The 21,021-nt window shown below is 50.0% G+C and overlaps 1 protein-coding gene across 2 annotated transcripts in view; it reads right to left on the bottom strand.

The window, feature by feature from the left end:
• The window catches only part of Usp2 (ubiquitin specific peptidase 2), a 28,263-nt gene extending 18,028 nt beyond the window's left edge, over positions 1-10,235 (bottom strand). Inside the window, exons 1-2 of one of the 2 annotated variants that reach the window (XM_052757725.1) lie at positions 10,083-10,235; positions 1,130-1,983 (exon numbers count right to left, since the gene is read on the bottom strand). In XM_052757725.1, coding sequence (XP_052613685.1) covers positions 1,130-1,942 — 813 coding nt within the window. In that variant the 5' untranslated portion in view covers positions 1,943-1,983; positions 10,083-10,235. Of the gene's footprint in view, positions 1-1,129; positions 1,984-4,946; positions 5,063-10,082 lie in introns of those variants that run through there. The other variant, XM_052757733.1, reaches the window with a different exon arrangement.
• Between the last annotated feature and the right edge of the window lie 10,786 nt (positions 10,236-21,021).

Here is a 21,021-nt window from a genome sequence, read left to right as displayed (position 1 = left end):
TAAGTACTATTACCAAAGTTGTCCCAAGACCTTTCGTCATGACATATTTTATAGTTTATGACCCAACTATGGCCCCAGGTACTGAATGTTTCCTCTGTTTATCCGAACAAACCCTCCAAAGCACCATTTCTTGCGTGGCATAGCTCTCATTTACAAAGGACGTATGTTCTATGAGAAGGGGTACACAAGGAAAACAGAGAACACAGCACCCCCCCTCTTGCCCACATGCTTGCCTACGTATGTGTTCTGCCCATTAATCCATCTACCCACACATCCCTCCCTCCCCCTCTCCCCCATCTAGTCACTCATCCATCCATCCATGCAATCAGCAGGTCAGCTGAGCCCCGAGCTGCCAGAGGCACCCGGGGAGGGAGGTAGAGATATGATCATTTTAGATCTCTGAGCACTCGCCACCTAATGGATACACCGCTCACTACAGGAGAGGTGGAATATAGCCACTGCCCCAGGGGAGGTGTGTTCAGGGATTAGAGGTGAGGGAGACCATGCCAGCCCTTGGTCAATCTCCAGCATAGCCTCTTCCCTCATTCCAGTCAAGGCTGGAGTACTGAGGTATTAGATCATCCCTATCCCCAGACAAAAAAACTCTGCACCATTTTCTCCAAAGACCCAAATCCGACTATCTGGATACCCTGGATCTGAGTGCGGCTGGCAGAGGAAGTGTCCTCCTACTCTTGTTATCTCATGCCTGGACAAGAGGAGAAACATCCAGAGCAGGGATGGGGTGGGAGGATGGCTCTCTTCTCACAGAGAGCACTGTGGTCACCTCTGCTCTGGCACCCAGCCCCGGATGGACCAGGACCGACATGGGACCCTGACATTCTGGATGGGAAAGCACAGGGTGAGAAGAGCAGTGCAGACAGGGGTGTCTGAACATTCTAGAGCATCTTTGGACCATTGCCAAGCGTGAAGGTCTTTGGAGCAGGGGTCAGCCCTTCCCCTCGGCTCTGAGCCAGGGGGCCACCAGCCATGCTGGGAGGACCGCTCTTGCTCGTCTCCACTAGTGCTGCCAACAATCATCAGTCAGGTTGGGAGTCCTGTTCCTAGCCTGGCCCTTTATAACACTAGCTGTCTCCCCAGCCCATCACGGGGTCCCCAAGAGTAAACTCACCATGGTGTCTCGCCCTGGGGAACTGGAGCGGCTGGGCCCAGAGGCCTGGCCCTTGCCCTTCTCCCACAGTGTGTAGCGGCCACTTGGTCGGTAGGTGGGACTGAGGACTTCAGGGACTCGGGAGGGAGGGGCTTGCGTGAGCACCTGTGGTGCACTGCCCTTGCGACCGCAGTTCTCCAGGTAGTCCGTTAGGTACTCAGAGCGGCTGGCTGCTTGGTAGAGGCCCTGCAGGGCACAGAGCTCCTTCCGTGTGCGGGCCAGCATGGGGCTGCGGCCCAGGTTCCCGGGGTCTATCCGGTAGCCATCTGAGGACCGGTAGCTATCTGAAGTCCGGTAGCTATCTGAGGTCCGGAGGCTGGAAAAATCCCGAGCCAGATCTGATTGGCTGTTCGATTTCTTCTGGCTCAGGGTCACCCCCTGGTCTCGGGCATTCATGGGCAGGTAGCTGAGGGAGTTGCTGGACACTCCATAGGGGAATCCACTGCCTCCATTGAGTCCGATGCCTGAAGGCCTTTCATTGCCCCGGGTCTGGCTCTCAGACCGCTTACAACCCCCAATGATGTCAGGTCTCAGCAGGGGGCGGCCCCTGTCATAGTCCAGGATGGAGGAGGGGCCGTAGGTTCGGGGCCGTGGGAGGAAGGTGGTGGGGGAGACCGGCTTGAAACCAAGTTTTTCCTTCTCCAGGAAGGAGGCGGCCAGGTTGGCCCCATAGGAAGAGGGGGTGTAGGTGCCATAGCCCGATTTGGCATAAGGGGCATCTGTGTAGCGGGAAGATTCTGTATAGCGCTTCAGGGTGGAGGAGAGCTGGGACATCCTTCAGGGTGGCACTCAGTGGGTACTGGGAGCCTCATGGGCTGAAAGACAAAGAAAGAGTTGTCAAAGGGCCTGCAAGGTGCCAGGTTCACTCCGTGCGCGCTCTCTGTACCACGTGGGCCCAAAAGGGGCCACTCAGGGCCTGTCCACAAGAGGCTGCCTAGCTTCAGGCGGATCTCTGTGAGTTCGAGGCCAGCCTGGTCTACAAAGTGAGTTCCAGGAAAGGCACAAACCTATACAGAGAAACCCCGTCTCGAAAAACAACAACAACAAAAACCCAAACAAACAGAGAAACACACATGCAAACAGGTATGTACATGGGCTTGTGTGTACCCATGAACACACACAAAAATCAGTATCAGCCTGTTGAGGTCACTTGAGTCTTCTAAGACCCAACCGTGCAAGAGGCCTAGCCTTTCCAGTTCCCCAACCCTCTATATCACAGGGAGTCTCTAGCCAAATTCTGCCCGGGTCTTCTTGTAAGTCTTGGCAGGAACTTTCAGAGCTGGTGGGGGTCTGAGAGGGCTCCACCCCACCCTCATTTCGTGGACTGAGGACAAGCATTTTGATTTTTCATTACTTCCCTACCGTTGGCAAGCTTGACTCCTTCAGGGATAGACCGCCCCCTGGAAATGTCCTGATGACCACAAGTCACATTCCTCATGAGGAAAAAGGGGTCTGAGGAGAGGAAGTGAGGTAGGGAGGTGGTGAGGGAAATGTCTGGCAGGGGGCTGGACCCTGGTCTCCAGACCTACCTCAGTACTCTCCCTTGGACACAGGCACCTGCTGCTTGGTCACACAGTGAGGGGAACACTATTTTCTTCCCCGAGTTTGGCCTAGTCTAACTGGAGTTTAGGAACCTATGGCCTCCTAGGAGGCTTCCTTATCCATGCAGGTGCCAAACTGCTCCTGGAGTTCCTTGACTTGTGCAAGAGGCGCCCCCTAGAGTCCAGATCCTGTACTGCAGAAGACATTCCCAGATGGAAGGTTTTTGCGGATTAACCACTGAACGTGGAGGTTGGACAGCCCTAAAGGCCACGCATTTTTTAACTTCTCTATTGTGCGGATAGGAACAGTGGTGCTTGTTCGCCCAAATTCACATGCTATCTAGAGTCAGGATTGGAACCCAGGTCGTGACCCAGCACTCTTTCCCCTCAGCCTTGCTGTTATCATTCCTCATCAGAGTTAAGCTGGTCTGGAGATGCCTAGAATCCCTCCACCATGGGGCAGGAGTGGAGAAGGTGCTTTGGAGAAAGGAGCAAGGAGCCAAGGAGCATTAGGCTCCTTTCTTCAGGGACTCTTGAGTTGGGGGCTCAGGGTGGAGACCTATCCAGGACTCTCAGAGTAGCATATGATTTTAAAAATCCCCCCCCCCCCGCCATGTGTGTGTGTGTGTGTGTGTGTGTGTGTGTGTGTGTGTGTGTGTGTGTGTGACATATATGAAGGTCAGAGGACAACTTGTGGGAGTCAGTTCTGTCTTTCCATTATGCAGGTTTGGGGGTTCCCATTATGCAGGTTTGGGGGTTCGAATGTGGGTCGTCAGGTTTGGCGGCAAGTGCTGTTTTACTTGCTGAGACATCTCACTGGCCCCAGGGTTGACTTTGACACCCCCCCCCCCCCCCCCGCCCCGTGACAGGCTAGCTGAGCAAAATTACACTCGTTCTTTAACCTCTTTGAGCCCCAATTTCCTCACGTGTAAATGAGTATAATCATTATCGGGATTCCTATCTCGTTGTCGTGAGGAACAAGTGAGATAATAACACGTGAAAGCATTTAACAACGACTGCTTATTATCTCCTCCCGGAGCCCCAGCCAGGCAGCCCGGCTCCTCCCTTTGTAGTCTATAATAATGGCAGGGCTGGCCATCTCCTGGCTTGGCTGGCTCCAGCCTCAGCTTGGGCGCCAGGATTCCCTCTGCCACCCCCAGGGAGCTAAGTGGGCAGTGGGTAGACATCTAGCCATTCAGCAGACACGGGCTCAAGCAGCCTGCAGCTTGCCCAGGCCAGCAGCCCAGCTTACTAGGGCAGAGAGAGGAGTTTATGCCAAGCCCTAAATGCTGAGAGCTTGGCAGAAGGTGACAGAAACTCAAGCTACTCAAGGTAGAGGTGGGAGGTGAGCTGGTGGTCACAGAACAGTGTCCCTTAACTGTGCCAGAGACGACCAGCAATGTCCAGGCCCGGCTGGCATCAGAAAGGCTGGCTGTCTCTACTGGCCGTCCTTTTCTTGCCCTGCATATACACTTCCTTGCCCACTATGTTCCTTCCTTCCATGCAACTTGCACTTTGCTCGGGGAGGTAGTAACTGGGGGTGGATTTGAAGCAGGGATAGAGGGAAACCACGGGTGTGTGTGTGTGTGGGGGTGCAGGCAGAGGCTTAGGGACGGGGGCAGGGGACCCCGTCCTGCTCTATTTCACTTTGGAGAACTCCATCAATAATGCAAAGTCAAAGAGACTCCAGGTCTCAGGAGCTGGGCTCTGGGACATACAGCAGCCAATCAGATCGGCCCCCACCCCCAGGGTATGAGCTCATGGCTCCTCCCCACGGCTCTCCCTCCCTTCTCCCAGACCCAGGCTCCTAGGAAATTGGTATTCTGCGGGCAGTGCCTCAAGCCTGTGACCTCTCTTAGCCCTGAGGATGACGCACAAGTACCCAGGGCCAAACAAGATAGAGCAACAGAGACACAGACAGCGTTGGCACTGTTCAGGCCTGAACCTGGAGCCACATCTTCTAGCTCACAGGACCCTGGGGAGGGCTCCCTAATCCCAGCTCTCTTGTCTGCTCCAATGTGGCCGGCTACTGCCAAGCCCCTCCTCTCCCCTCCCCCGCCAGTTCCACCAGCTACCCCATCACAGCCTCGGGGAAACTGCCACTCAGCTCCGATGCCTGCCTCGAAGTTCCCAGGGCTAGGAGAGGGTTCCCTTGCACATCTCCCCCCACCCCCAAACCCTACTCTTAATGGAGAAAAGGTGAGAGACCGTTTTAAGTTGGTATCTCTTGGCATTACCTGGTACTGCTCTCCCTGGGGGGCTACAGAACCGCACCACGGGCGGGGGCTTCAGTTGGGGATCTGGTTGTGGCCTTGCTGAGCAAGACAGGGACAGGAAGGGCAGCACTCACATGGCTTCGAGTCTCCCTGTTGCCACAGGAACGGGGCTGGGACTGAATGGCTCTTTCATGGGGCAGTGGGAGGCCAGCCTATTGGCTGGGATCCCCCGTACTCCTCCCTGTCCAGTGTGGGGCCTCTGCTGCCTGGCTCCTTTCATTGTTTATCCACAACTGGCAAGTTCAGGCATGTGGCTCCTGGCTGTGCCTCCCCAGGTGCCTGCCACCTTGGACCACAGCGGGGAGTCCCAACCCATGCTCCTTCTTCATGGCATCTTTACAGAGGGGTTGTTGCCTCCCATCAGAGGTTCCCCATCATTTTGCAAAGTTTTCCCCAGAAACTGGCATGCTGGCATTGTCTTGCATAGGTGCATTCGGCTTCCTGTGGGGACACTGGAGTCATGCAGCTGTGGCTCCCAGCCAGCTGGTCCCACACACCTACAGCCCAGGCACCAAGCTCACTGAGGATCTCATATGCAGCTTGATTTTATCTGCCGGGCAGCCTCATACCATATGCACATGGTCCTCCTCCTTCTTGGCAGTGTGCTCGGATGAAGAGGCCTAGAGGTCTTAGTGTAGATGCAAGCTTGAACTTTTTCAGATGTATAGATACTCCGGCTTATAAATATAATTGCGAAGGTTACACTGTTAACATTAAATTAAAATGAAAAGGATAGCCATAATTCTAAATGGGCACAAAATTTAAATAGTGGATTTGGGGACAGATCTTACTTTGTAGCCTAGGCTGGCCTCAAACTTTCTATCTTGTCTCATGTCCCAAGTGCTGGGATTATAAGTACGAGCCACCACACCTACCTAATAGTGAAACTTTCAAATGAAGTTTTTATCGTTCGTATTTCTGAAGGGTTTAACATTTAAAACCGCACTGACTTGGGCTGTAGTGTATTAACTCAGTCCACCTGCAGCTCTCAGCAGTGGATGCTAACAATATGTCTACTTGCAGACAAGGAAAGAATTCTTTCTGCAAGTAATATGGACCATCTCCCAAGCTACTGTAGTACTAGAGCTGGATGGGACCTGCTCTCTGTCCTCTCCAGTCACTCTGAAGCATTCCCCTGCCCCTGGAGCAGGACCGTGGGCCTGTGGAGTCAAGAGAGGACCCCTCCAGGATGCAGATGTCCATCTATCTAGGAGAGACTCCTTCCTGCAGGAGCAGCCCCTGGATTTTCCACTGTAGGTGAATGAAAGTGAAGCCTGGTGGCAACCCGAGCCACAGCACAATGCCGATCAGCCGCGAGATGGTGAGAGAGGCCTCCATTTCACCTGCTGTGCCAAGCTCTGTGTGTCCCCTGACACTGGCATCTACCCCAGCACAGGCTCCTGGGCCCCAACCTGGCTGTGGACAGATCCCTGAGCCTTCATCCCCTGGCTGCTGCTTAGCCCACTCCCTGGGTGCCCACATTAGGTGAGTCAGGGGTTGAAATGAACCCTGTTCCCTCGAGGCAGCCAACCTCCTGGCATCAAGTCACTGTCATCAGTCACTGTCATTTCCTGTCGCTCACGTGAATGGCTCCCTAACCTGCCCAGCTAGGGGAGGGGCTGAAACCTCAAGAATCCCAGGCACTCCTGGCCCTGGAGGCAGGGGATGGGTGATGGTGCCCCACATCTCAACGGACTCCATGCCCCTTTCTGTCCACATGGACTTGCCTTCCTGAGGCGAAAGCATGTCCACATCCATGGCTTTGCGGCTGCCTGACAGAGGCCTCCCGTTCCCCCCAAGACAAACTTCAGGGACACACCCAAACAGCACTAAGTTCCTTTCCTCCTACCCAGATGTTCAGGTCAGTGGGGAGTCCCAGTCGGTCTCACTAAGTGCTTGGGAACCTCCACCATGGTGACCTCAGAGCTTCCCAAAGCTGCTTGCTAACTGCATCAGAATGTGCTGACCGGAGGGGTAAGACAGGCGAGAGGGGACCCTGTCACAGTCTGTGACCTTTCTTCCTGGCAGCTTGGATCCCTTGCTACTCTTCCGGGCCACAAGCGTCCACCCTGGCAGGTGTGGGGAAAAGGACAAGAGGATGGGGGTGGCATACACTATGTGTCATACCCTCTGTCCTCTCAGGCCCCTGGAGCCCCAGCCTAACCTCTGACCTCTGACCTGTTGCTAGCACCTCTCTCTCTATTCGAGGCTGGTTCTCAGCAGTCTACCCACTTATCATAGGATCCTCTCGGCTTTGGGGGGGGTCATGCAAAGGAATTTGTGTCTCTATTTCTCTTGGCTTTAGAAGGGGAGGGGAGATGAGGAGGTAAGAGAAAGATCAGAGATCCAAGAGATTACAACAACCATCCTGACTTGTGGAGAGGAAGTGGGTAGGCCCAGGAGGCATTGCTATAGGATATATAATACATAATTTGAGGTTGGGAAGGGTGGATTTCTCTATAAGTCCAGAAAAGGCAAAGAAACAGGCTTCTTGGAAGCAGAGTTAGCCTTCAGTCCTCTTTTCCATCCCCCTGTGCCCAGGTACCTTCCCAGTGCCCCCTTCTCTGGAGAGAATCCCATCTCGCTCCCATTAGGGTTTCAGCTGTCTTCTGTTCCCATATCTTAAGGAGCATTTGGGCTTGGTTACAGCACTCACCAGGCCAGTGGGTGGCGTCTATCATGCTCCTCTAAACTCACTCAGGGCTTACTTGGGTCACTCCTGGCTGCCCTTGAAGCTCAGAGACCAAAGAGAAAGCTACTGACCTGTGTCCAGGGGTGCTGGATGGGAGCTGGGGGCTTCTTTCCCAGCAGGGAAAGGACTGCAGTATAGAGTCCAGAAGCAGGAGTCTAACTGGAGCTGGGTAATCCGGAGCTCAGGTTACGCTAGCTAGATATATATAGTATCTTATCTGACCTCGCAGAGATGGCAACTCACTTGCATTCCAAGCCCCAGGAGAATTAAAGGGGCAGTGACATGCCCACCTTCCACCCAATGCCCAGGGGCCGGGTGATAGCCCAGGAGAGCTAGCTAGAATCCTGGGAGGGGATATTTGGAAGTAAAACAGGAAGGCTGGGGCTGAACTGGAGTCCCAGACATGGGGAAGGTGGATTCTCTAGAGCTGTCAGTGGTAGACAGAGCAAACAGGAACAGGCTAAACTGCTAGTCCAGCTAGGGGAACTCTGAGATGGGGGGGACCTAGCTCCAGGACACATGGGCAGAGAGAGGTGCTCAGGGCCAGCACTCAGGTTTCAGTCCATTACTTTTTTTTAAATGGTGGACTTCTAGGTCTAGACCTGATTTCCCATTCTTCCCCTTATTGGATCTAAGATAGCTTGCAAGAGCACTTAAGCTCTCTGGATCTTAGCTATGTAATTTGTAAAACATGAATACTAGAGCCAGGGGCGGTGGTACACAAGCCTTTAATCCCAACGGGAGGCAGAGGCAGGAGGATCTCTGAGTTGAAGGCCAGCCTGGTCTACAAAGCAGACAGCCAGGGCTACCCAGAAAACCCTGTCTTGAAAAACCAAAAAAAAAAAAAAAAAAAAAAAAAAAACCCAAACGAACAAACAAACAAACCATGAATAACAACAACAGTAGTGATTATGGTATGCCTCACAATGATGAGGATAAAGTAATAGTTTTGAGCTCCCTTGAACATAGCAAGAATTCAATAAATGGCAATCTTATTGACTATTTCCATTTCTTATCTAATTACTACCAATGTTGATAGCAGCAGGCAACTTTTCCTAGAAGGTGACCTTTCCTAGAAGAAAAAGGCCTCAGGCCACCCCTCAGGGGATTGCTCTGATACCAGAGACCAGCCCCGTGGTTTTCTGAACTGGCCCACATCCCCAAAATGGAAAGGGCAGACGAATCTTGCCACCTTCCCAAGGCAACAGGCCAAGCCGACTTGGGCTCCTCTCCCCTTTGTTCAGCAAATGATAATAATAATAATAATAATAATAATAATAATAATAATAACAATAATAATAACAGCAAGTGTGGCTTCCCTGGGCTGCCGGGAAACTGCCTTCCCCCAGAGGGGCGGTTCCAGTCTACCTGTTGGAGAGCTCAGGGTTCCAGGGCGGCAAAGGCAGGCTGGACAGGATTGCTAGAGGAGGGCCTCTCTGGCCTTGGTGCACCTGTCTGCTCCCAAGGTGAGTCTTCTGTTTCTTGATGGCTCTTCCCAGAAGACTGGAAGGCCCTGGGGCTGGTGCCTCCACCCTGTCTCAGCACAGGGTACTGACTCAGACCGGGTCCTGATGATGTACTTCAGAGGACGCCCTCATTCCAATCCTCATTCCAGAGTGGCATGCATCTACAGCATCAAAGTCGGGGACACCCCCCACCCTAGCCCATCTACCAGTTCTCCATGCCTCTGGTTTTGTGGGTTGATTGGTGTGTGTGCTTATGCCTATGTTTGGAGAGACAAGCGGCCCCTATGGGGGGGGGTGTCTTCAATTCAACCCCATTCTCAAAAGCACTGGGGTCAAGAGCTAGGAGTCCTTCCTCCTCAGAAGAGCCAGAAGGGGTTGGCCACGACTCCCGCTTGGCAAACTGCTTGTCAGGGAACACGGCATGGCTGCGTTTGCTTTGGGATTGGTGAGAATTTTAAAGTTGCCTCTTTCTGATTTGGGATTGGTGGAAAATTTTCCCTTCCGCCTAACTGCTGGCTTCCCCCGAAACCCCCTTCCCCCGCTTTGGAAAACTGACCAGAGACAGTTCCAGGAGGTTTGACAACAGCGAGGGAGGTAGCTGCGTGCACACGTGGGGAGAGGGGGGTGTCAGGGTCCAGGCGTCATTCTCAGGGCACACACCACACAGGGCACGGAGACCTGTACCCGCGGTAACAGTGTTTCCTCAGAACACATTGATCAGCACACAGATGGCTCTTCCTGGCACCCTGAGCTGTCAGCTGGCAGCCCCTCTCACACACTGGCACCCACAGCTGGAGTTCCCCCGCACAGCTGGCCCTCGCCCTACATTTCTCGTGTCCGGACTGCCCAGGCTGTCGTTGACACCCTACTTTCCGAGCCTCCGAGCTGGCACCGACCCCGTCTTTCCCCTTCCCCGGATCTGCGACAGGTGGCACGTACCTGCCTCTTCTCGGAGGATGGACGAGTCGAACCCGGCACAAGCATGGAGCTGCGGATGAGTCCTGGCTGGTACTGGCGCGGTGCAGCGAGCAGTGGCTGACGCAGAGGGCTCCCTGGCCTCGCTCGGTGCCTGCCCGCCTCTCCCCCACCTCCGCCGGGGGCCCAGAAAGGACCTCCCCGGGAAATCGGCGCCACCCAGCGGGCAGCCGCCTCATTGCGCCCGGCCGGGAAAGCCACACCCCGCATTGCGTCACTGATATACGTCACGGCTATTGGCTTGTTCTTATTGTGGCGTCAGTAGAGCCCCGCCCAGCGTGGGTCTCCCAGGCAACCAGTATATACAGAGAACCACGTGGAGCAAAAGCACGCCTGTTTGGAGCCGGTGGCGCAAGGAAAGAAGTGGACTGGAATGTGACAGGTCCTGGCAGCTTGGAAGGACTGAGACAGAGGGCCACGTCACGGGAGAAGGCGTCATACCAGCTTTCAGATTTTAGGGAAGGCTTAATGTTCCTCCACGCTTTCCTACCAGGCTGGGAAGGATCTATTCCACAGTCTCTTCTCTTTCTGCCTACCCTTTTATTTCATTTATTTATATTTTAAAAATGCGTTTCTTTAAACAGACAACCAAGTACATCTCAGAGCAATATTTACCGAGCCCCATCAATCAAGCAGATAAAGTAGATTATGTCTGTTCAACATGATACTATCACATTACTATTCAAACGACTCATCCTATGGGCTACTTATTACGTGCATTACTTTATTAGACACTGTGATAAGTACTTTGCATGTATTAGTGTTCTCATTTAATCTTTTTAATGGCTCTGTAAAATGAGAACCACTACTGTAGCCATCTACTGCATGATGTAGCTGAAGCCTAGAGAGACAATGTATAGATAGGTCTGGTGTCACGAGGTAGTTAATGTCGGGGCCCATTGCATTCCTGCCAACACAGTATGGTGGCTCATTTAGGTGATTCATCTCAAGAAAGGATAGGTATTTTATCTAAGCTTTTAGCATTAGAATTAAAAAGAAGAGAGGCAATTTGTATTTTAATTTTAAGCAAACTTGACTTCTAAAAGTTGTTTATTTATTGTTTAGTTAACAAATCAGAGTCACTCTTAATGACGGGCTGCTGGAGTGGGTAATCAAGTCAGTGGGAAGAATTCTCTGAACTCTTAAGAAAAAGCAAGCCGGGCGGTGGTGGCGCACGCCTTTAATCCCAGCACTCGGGAGGCAGAGCCAGGCAGATCTCTGTGAGTTCGAGGCCAGCCTGGGCTACAGAGTGAGTTCCAGGAAAGGCGCAAAGCTACACAGAGAAACCCTGTCTTGAAAAACCAAAAAAAAAAAAAAAAAAAAAAAAAAAGAAAAGAAAAAGCAGAGGCTGGCCATAGGATGGCTAGTGGATAAAGGCCCTTGCCACCTAACCAGCCAACCTCAGTCTGATCCCCAGAATTCCAGAGTTGGAAGGAGAAAGCCAACTCACGTGGGTCTGTCCTCTGACCTCTACATGTGCATGCACACACGAACACACACACAAACAAGCAAGCAACGTAAAAACAAAATGAAAGCGAAATGCTAACCCTGTTGGGCTTCCTCTTAAAGAAAAAAAGAAAAGACTGACGCAAATCTTGAATTTTTCCCTTCTTGATTCTTATTACCCTCCTCCACTTTTTCCACACTGATGAAGAAAACCGCCCAACTAAGTAGGGTGGTGCCATGGTACATCCAAGACTTCAGCTTTACCTGGATTATTAATTCTTCCAGGTGCCCTTAGCTTCTCCTCCCATTTTCCACACTGTTATCACGATGGGTCTCTACTTTCAGGTTCCTCCTTATATTCCCCAAAGAACTTAGGTGCAACCAGAAGGAGGATACTTACATTTCCACCAACCCTCACCCCATCATTTACGAGGTAGGCATGGAATATATCAGACACTATTCTAGATACTGGAGCTATGTAGGGCAGTGAATAAAACAGGTGCAATCCCTCTTTGAGGGCCTCACATTTTAGGAGGAACGGAGGGACAATAATCAAAAGGTACAAAATATAGTATGTGAGGTGGCGCTGGAGCGGTGGAAGCCAGTTAGACCCCGGGGTGGTAAGGAGTGTGTAGGTTGTGATCTGAGGTGACCCAATGAGAAGATAACACATGAGTGACCTGCAAGTGGCAAGACGTGAGCTGTGTGGATGTGTAGGGACAGAATGTTCTAGACAGAAGGAGCAGTAAATGCAAAGGTCCTGAGGTGGGAGTCATATGCTACTTTTGAGGAAAACTAGGTGGGTGTGGCTGGAGTGGTGTATGGATACAGCTTGCCATGCCCATAGCTGTCTTGGGTCATAACCACCATGATTTCCTGAATTATCTAGCTGATTTTTCCTACATACTCTCTTGGTGTGCTGGCTAATTTCTTCAACTTGACACAAGCTGGAATTATCTTAAAGGAGGGAACCTCAGTTGAGAAAATGCCTCTGTAAGATTTGTCTGGAGGGCATTTTCTTAATTAGTGATTGATGTGGGAGGGCCCAGGCCACTGTGGATGGTACCATCCCCAGGCTAGTGGTCCTGGGTTCTAAAAGAAAACAGGTTGCTCAAACCATGAAGGGCAAGCCAGTAAGCCCCCATGGCCTCTGCTTCAGCTCCTGCCCTGTTTGAGTTCCTGACCTGACTTCCTTCAGTGATGAACTATGGTGTGGAAGTCTAAGCCAAATAAACCCTTTCCTTCCCAAGTTGTTTTAGGTAATGGTGTTTCATCACAGCTGTACTAGTCTTAACTAAGGCACCCAGAAATCCATGAAAAGGTAAAACCATTAGAGTCATATATGGGGCTTTATAGTCAGATCCTGGCTCCAGCTGGGGATGCACCTCCCTATGCTATTCCCTTTAGGTAAATCAGGAATGTTCTAGCCTGTGTCCTAACCCAATAATATGCCCCTCTTTTGGGTTCAAATTGTGGGGATCCACCTGATCTTGCTGCTGCTCAGAATCACCTTCTGCTGGTTTTTTTGTACGCTGAGATGGAAGTCCAGGAAGGTTTTGGGCAGAGCAACATGGATCTGATTTCTGAATGGAGAACAGATCCAAAGAGAGCCAGAGCAGAACAAGGTTAGCAAATTCACCTGGGGAGAAATGATAGGCACACTCACTGGTTTTGGGGGAAGCAAGAGAATTGACGGTGGTTGTAACCTGGGTGTGTTTTGACTGCAGCATGAGCAGAGTTTTGTGATGGGTTAAGTAGCAAGAGAGAAAGGGAGGGATTGTTTTTTGAACATGAGAGAAGGAAGCTGTAGAAGGGGCAGGCTTTGGTGGAGAGGAGCAGGTATGTTAGCCTGGTATTATATCATGCATTTGATGGTATAAAAAAAGCAGATGTTGAAGTCTGCTGTGATCTGGGCTGGGGAAGTTATAACATTGAGGGTCCTCAGGTTATTTAAAACCATGGTATGTAAAGAGATTGGCAAATGTCGACAGAGAAGAGTGTAAGGCCTGAATTCTGGGGTTTTCCAACATTAAGTAGCTTCAGAGATGGTTGAAGCCATCAGAGACCGGAGTGGCCAGTGTGTGGGATGCTAAGGGAGGAGGTGTGGAGGCCCTCAAAGATTTCCTAGTAAGACCTGAGCTTGCTTTACCCAGCAGAGCTGCATTAGAGGATTGCTTGACCATGTGCATGGTTACTAAGTTATTGGAAGGGTCTACACTTGGCTGAGCTAGGGGGAGGTCTTTTTCTCTACCCCTTGGCATTCCTATAAATAGCCCTTTAGAAGAGACAGAAGGGGCTGGTGGATAAGGACCCAGGTCCTCCCGAGACTATCCTGTGTTTCTGTTTCTCTCCCCTCTGTCCTTCTATCTAAATATTTCTCACGTCACCCTCCTCAAGAGTACCCTGAGGTAAAATGTGGTAGCCCAGCTGGGCTCCAACAAGAAGGGAAAGAGCAAAAGTGTCAAATGTCAATAGATTAAATGAGATGAGTTTTAGAATTGATTTAGAAGGTTGATGACCTTGACCAGAACATATTTGGTGGAGTTTGGTAGAGCAGTCAGGTGAACATCTGAGTTTGGATGAGTTCAATAAAGAATGGGAGGCAAGGGATGGAAATAGCGCTCTTTTCAAGATGTGTGTGTGTGTGTGTGTGTGTGTGTGTGTGTGTGTGTGTGTATTATATGAACAAGAACATGGGTCCACACATGCCATGGTGCATATGTAGATGTCAGAGGACTATTTTTGAAAATTAATTATCCCTTTTCACCTTGTTTTGAGGCAGAACCCCTTGTTTCTGCTGCTTCACTGCATGCTCAGGGCTAGCTGGCCCAGTTTCTGACTCCCATCTTGCTGTTGAAACACTGTGATCACAAATGTGCACCATGGCCTTCACTTCTGACTTGGTTCCAGGGATGTGGACTCTGGATGTCAGGTTTTTGCAGCAAGTGTGTTTACTCACTGGTACATCTCTTTGGCTCTTCCTAGTTTTTTTTTTTTTTTTTTTGGTTTGTTTGTTTGATTCTGTCTTTTTTTTTTTTTTTTTTGAGACAAGGTCTTGCTATGTAGCCTTGAGTTCACTATGTAGAATGTCCAGAGCACTGTCCCAATTATATGAAGGGATGAGGTTGAGTTTGGTAGCAGAAGGACTGGCTTTGATTAGGGGTGTGAATCACCTAAAGTGAGGGGAGCGGCGTAGAGCCCTGGGACAGGTATGGGAGGTGGATGGATGTGGTAGAGATTCTGCACTGCCTCATCTTTCCGTGAATTAGAAAGTGAGGCCAGCTAGTGAGGTTGGCTGAGGAAAGGCAGGCATTTGCTGGATTAAGAGAAGTTAGAAGAAAATAGTTATTAAGTTGGAAGTGGTGATGCAAGTCTGTAATTTCAGCTATTCAGGAGGCTGAGGCTAGAGCATTGCAAAGGCTAGGGGATTGCAAGTTCAAGGCTTCTCTGGGCTACAGAGTAAGATCAAGGTCAGATTGGGCAACCTAGTGAGACACTGTCTCAAGAATATGAAGTGCCTATCAACAGTGCTAGTTATACACCTCATGGTAGAGTGCTTGTTTGAGGCCCTGGGTTCAAACCCCATTTAAAAACAAAAAACGGGCCAGTTGGCAGTGGTGACACACGCCTTTGATCCCAGCACTCGGGAGGCAGAGCCAGGCAGATCTCTGTGAGTTCGAGGCCAGCCTGGTCTACAGAGATCCAGGACAGGCACCAAAACTACACAGAGAAACCTTGTCTTGAAACCCCCGCCTCCCCCCCAAAAAAAAGAAAGAAAGGAAAAAATTCAGGTCTCAGTGTTCTCCATGTTGAAGCAGAACCCTCTCTCTGACTTGGGAGGTCTAAGATGGCCTTGAACGTTTGCATTTTCAATGAATCTGTGGCTACTGCAGCACCTGCTGGCCTGGAGATGGCTGTCTGAGAAATTTGGGGCTGTCCTGGGACAGGGAGTAGGGTATGGAAAGACATTGTCAACAGCAGAAGGCATCAGGGTTATGACTCCAAGGTGTCTCTGATTCATGTTCTCACTTACTATGCAGATTTGGAGTCCTGCATCTTTGCAAACATTTTTGTTGTGTGTGAGCAAGATGTGTGTGTGTGTGTGTGTGTGTGTGTGTGTGTGTGTGTGTGTGTGTGTGTGTATGAGACAGAGGTGCATGTTAGAGGGCAATTTCCCAGAGATGATTGTCTTCTACAAGGTGGAAATTAAAGGACAACATACAGAAGTCAGTTCTCCTTCCACAGAAGGTTCTGGGGATTGAACTCGGGTCTTTAGGTTGCTTGGCAACCATTCTCATCTATTTCTCTGTCTCTCCTGCCCAATGAATCTGGCTTGTTTTGATGCATACTATAGCTTCATGCTCCCTTGGGGTTAGGCCCCTACCCCATTCTTTAGCTATACTGGGGATTGAATCCAGGACCTTGTGTATTCTAGGTAAATGTTCTACCACCAAGTCAAATCCCCAGCCTGACTTCCCGACTTTAGAGTTTCTATTTGCTGTTGCCTGCAACTAGCTCCATCATGGCCTTTGACCTGGGCTTTAAGGAACCTGGCTTCATCCTACGGATCTTGGCATTTTGGTAAGGGAAGCAGAAAAAATGATCACTTGAAAGTAGCAAATAGGGGCTGGAGAGATGATTCAGAGGTTAAGAACACTCACTGCTCTTCCAGATGACCCAAGTTCAGTTTCAAGAACCCATATGGTGACTTGCAACCATCTGTAACTCCAGTTCCTGGACTCCGTGGGCATTGCACATGTGTGGTACACATACATAACATGCAGGCAAAACACTCATACACATAAAATAAAATAAAAATAAAAACCATTTAAAAAAGGCTGCAAGTAGATCTGTGTCTAGAAAGGGAGACTTCCATTCACTTTGGGAATACTGATTCTGTGCTTTGGAAGATTTCTGCATGGGCTTTTTATTATTTAGCTTGTACTAAGTACAAGGCTAGTACCTACCATTGACATGAAAGGAATGCTTTTTTTTTCTTTTTCTTTTTATTTCCCAAACACCCATCAGCCTAGAACCAATCCCCCAGTTCATGAACCTGTGAAGGATCTTTCACATTCAAACTATACTAATTTCCCCACTTCTCTTAATTATATGGTTTAGGGTGGACCTGTCCTATGATTAATTTGTTGTGTGACTATTCTGTTGAACCTTTCTGGGTTTTTGTGTTTTGAGGTGGGATCTTCCTGTGTAAACCTAGCTGGCCTGACCCCCACCCACTGGTGTGTTGTTGAGGCTGTCTGTCCTTGAATTTTCAGAGATCTTTGTCTCCACCTTCTAGTACTTCAGCTACCATGACCAGCTTGTGTTTTAAGAGCTGCTAGGGGCTGGAGAGATGGCTCAATGGTTAAGAGCACTGGCTGCTCTTCCAGAGGTCCTGAGTTCAATTCCCAACAACCACATGGTGGCTCACAACCACCTGTAATGAGATCTGGAGCCCGCTTCTGGCCTGCAGACATATATGCAGGCAGAACACTGTATACATTAAAAAAAAAAAAAAGAGCTGCTAAACTATTCTACAAAGTAGCTGAGCTATTTTCAACCCCATCAACAGTTATGAGGGCTCCAACTTCTTTGCTTGCCAGTCAACATTACCTTTTTGATTATAATCATCCTATAGGGTGTGAAGTCTCACCTCATTGTGTTTTTTTTGTTGTTGTTGTTTTTTTGAGACAGGGTTTTTCTGTGTAGCTTTGGAGCCTTTCCTGAAACTCACTCTGTAGCTCAGGCTGGCCTCAAACCCACAGAGATCTACATGGTCTGCCTCCTGAGTACTGGGATTAAAGACGTGTGCCACCACTGCCCAGTTCTTATTGTGGTTTTGATTGACAGTTCCACAATGACTAAGGATGCTGAGTACCCTTCCATGAGCTTGCTCACTGTGTATCTCCTTTGGAGAAATGTCTCATTCAAATTGTTTTCCTCCTTCCTTATTTAAAAAAAATGTCAGTTTTTTAACCGGGCGGTGGTGGCGCACGCCTTTAATCCCAGCACTTGGGAGGCAGAGCCAGGCGGATCTCTGTGAGTTCGAGGCCAGCCTGGTCTCCAAAGCGAGTTCCAGGAAAGGCGCAAAGCTACACAGAGAAACCCTGTCTCGAAAAACCAAAAAAAAAAAAAAAAATGTCAGTTTTTAAAAGAGTAGTTTTAGGTTCACAGAAAAATTGAAGGTAAAATCTGTCCCTTGTCCCATGCATGTTTAACTCCCCCATTATCGGTGACCCCACCATGGTACATTTGTTACATTAATCTGCTTTGACATATCACAGTCCCACAAAGTTCACAGTCAGGGTTCACTCCTATTTTCATTTCTCTCTCTCTTTTTATTCTTCTCTCATATATTACATCCTGACCTTAGGAATGCTTTATGATTGGGTGGAAGCTCCACCTCAACCCCTGGCATCCTGGCATGTCTATACCCAAAGAGTCTGGAATGTTTGGAAGGAGCTGGTGGAAGATCCACCTCGACCCCCCTCCCCCATCTCTTTCCCTAAACCCGCCCCTTCAAAGCCCACCAAACACAGCTCCTCCCCCAGAGAGGCTCAAGACCACTCCCACAGGGTATATAAGCTGCATCCCAGAAAACAGATACATGGTTCTTTTGGTCTCTCCTCCTAGTCTCCTCTCTGAGAGGCCAGGGAATCACCTGGGAATGCTTCACTCATTAAACCTGGACTTTTCCTGATTCAGTCTAATTTGGATTTGCTGCATTAGTGGAGAGGCCTTCAGGGTGCAAAAACTTATCACTTTATTTTTTATTATTTTTATTTATTTGTGCGTGTGCACCGGTGGAGACCAGAAGAGGGCATCAGATCCCTTGGAGGTGGGGTTACTGGTGGTTGTGAGTCGTTTAGCATAGGTGCTGGGAACTGAACTTGGAACCTCTGGAAAAGCAGCAGGCGATGCTGAGCTCTCTCTCCAGCCCCAGAGATGCATGTTGAATATGTCTGGATGGGACTCCTTTGTGTCTTCTGGCTTTGTAGACAGTGATGGGAAGAAAGGCATTTCTTTGAGGTTTTCAGTGCTATACAAAAGAAATCTCGGCCCAGCAGGAGCTGATAGGAGCTGAGGAGGAAGGCAGAAGACTAAGAAAGACAGCAGGAAGGGCTAGGGAAGAGGAGCTTTGCTGCAATCGGAAGACCAACAGAGAGAAGGAAGTGGGTAGAAGATACATACCCTCCAGCCTACCGGGGCCCCATGTGGCAGGCTGAGACACAGTTTTGTATGCACAGATGTGACAAGAGCCTTGAGCTTGTGGGTGGCTTGTTAGGATTAGAGGCATCACTGCTCTGTGCTGTGCTCAGCTGTGCTCTGAGGAAGTACTCTGAAGATGTTTCCACTCTCGGGTGTGAGAAGGAAAACAAGAACTGGGGGTGGGGGGTGGGGGGGGCTTGGCCTGGCACAAGGATGAGAGTCCCCTGCTCTCTGGCCTCAGGGCTGCGGGGTGGAGTGCTCAGAGCATTCCTAGGCTGGAGGTACTGATCTCAGCCTTGGGCAGCTAGGCTGAGAGGTTTCTGGAAGCTCCCTTATTCTAGCACCTCTTTGGGAGTTTGGCTATTGCATGTAAGGGCTGTAGGTCAAACAACTCACAGCTACAGTCTAGTCCAGCCTCATCCCATGGAACTCTTCTCTAGGGTGGCAGTGGTTTTTGCTCTCCTGAGAATAGCTGGTATGACTGAGCAACTGAACTTTTTTTTCCCTGCCTGTTTTTTTAAATATAATTTATTTACTTTATTTTATGTACATTGGCATCAGAGCTCCTAGAACTGGTATTACAGACAGTTGGACAGTTGTGAGCTACCATGTGGGTGCTGGGAATTGAATCCTGGTCCTCTGGAAGAGCAGCCGGTGCTCTTAGCCGCCGAGCTATCACTCCAGCCCCACAACTGAACTTTTAACAACTCCCTCACCCCACAACCCCACTTCTTTTCTTCCTCCTCTTCTCTCCTTCTGACAAGATCTCACAGAAGAGCCTGTCTGGCCTAGAACTAGCTATGTAGACCAGGCTCACATTCCCAGAGACAGGCCTGTGTCTGCACGTCAAGTGCTGGAATTAAAGACGTGAGCTGCCAGGCTTGGCTTTAACTTCTTCTCTTCCTCCTCCAACTCCTCCTCCTCCTCCTCCTCCTCCTCCTCCTCCTCCTCCTCTTTGCTTTTTGGTGTTTTGAGACAGTTTCTCTGTATAGCCTTAACTGTCCTGTAGGCCAGGCTGACCTTGAACTTACAGAGATCTGACTGCCTCTGCTTCCTGAGTGCTGGGATTAAAAGCACGCACCACCACCACCCGGCTGGCTTTAACTTCTTTAAATTTTTTTATTTGTATCTGTGACTCTGTCTGTCTGTCTGTGTTTGTGTGTCATGTGAGTGTGGGTGCCCTCAAGCCAGAAGAGCCTGTGGGAGCTCCTGGAGTTGGAGTTATGGTTAGTTGTGAGGCATCTGATGTGGATGATGGTAACTGAACTGGAATCTTGTGCAAGAGTGGTCCATGCTCTTAACTGCCAAGTCATCTGGCCAGCTGGCTTTGGACTTCTCTAAGTTCAGTTGAGTGCACATTTAAGTAACAGCCTGTGGCCAGCAGCTGCCATCCTGTGTAGCTGGGGTCTACAGCTGTGCAGCTGGTAGGACAGCAGCAAACAGCCAAGCTTCAAAGCTCGGTGTTCTGGGTTGAATGTTAAGGTCTGAAATGTCCCCCACCAGCTCATTTTGAACTCTTGCTTTCTAGAGGGAGTACTATTTTTGGGACACTGTGAAACCTTTAGGAGAGAAGACTGGGCTGGAGGAAGCAAGTGTGCCTTTGAAGGTTATACCTAGCTCCTGGTTCCCATTGTGGTCTTTGCTTCCTGGTCTACCACTGTGTGCATGAATGTCACTTACCCCACACACGGCCATTGCCATGCTGTTCTGCCCAAGCACATGGGGCCAGGCAGTGATGAACCGGATTCTCTGAAATGGGAAACTAAAACAAGTCCTTCCTTTAGGTGTTTATGTCAAGTATTTGATCACAGCAACTCAAAGATAACCGATACACCTAGTCAGAGCTGTGAACTGGCTGTTGTCACTGGGGACATGGGTGCTCTAAGAATCACACCAGGAGGTCCCACAGCAGGAAAGCACAATCTCCTGACGTGACAGAGATCAGCTGCCTGAGGGTGGCATGGAAGGGCACAGCGATCTCCAGATCACCGGTGTGGCCAATGTTGGGCCTGTACTATAACCTCACTACCTATTCATTACCCATCTCCTCAGTGATGTCTGAACTGATATGGCTGTGTCTGTTTTGTCTGTCCCAAGTCTGAAGAGTCCAGGTGAGCCATCATTCCCAGGTGCGTCTCCTCATCTGAGCTAACATCCCCCCTCATGGCCTCAGCGCCTTTCCCAAACCTCTCCCGCTTTCCTTGTCTGAAGTGAAACTTGCTGTCCTCTGAGGACTGAGGGGAGGGGC

Source organism: Peromyscus californicus, unplaced genomic scaffold (assembly GCF_007827085.1).
Source record: "Peromyscus californicus insignis strain IS unplaced genomic scaffold, ASM782708v3 Scaffold_11__1_contigs__length_118956290, whole genome shotgun sequence".
Classification (NCBI taxonomy): domain Eukaryota; kingdom Metazoa; phylum Chordata; class Mammalia; order Rodentia; family Cricetidae; genus Peromyscus; species Peromyscus californicus.
This window is presented reverse-complemented; position numbering and strand designations above follow the sequence as displayed.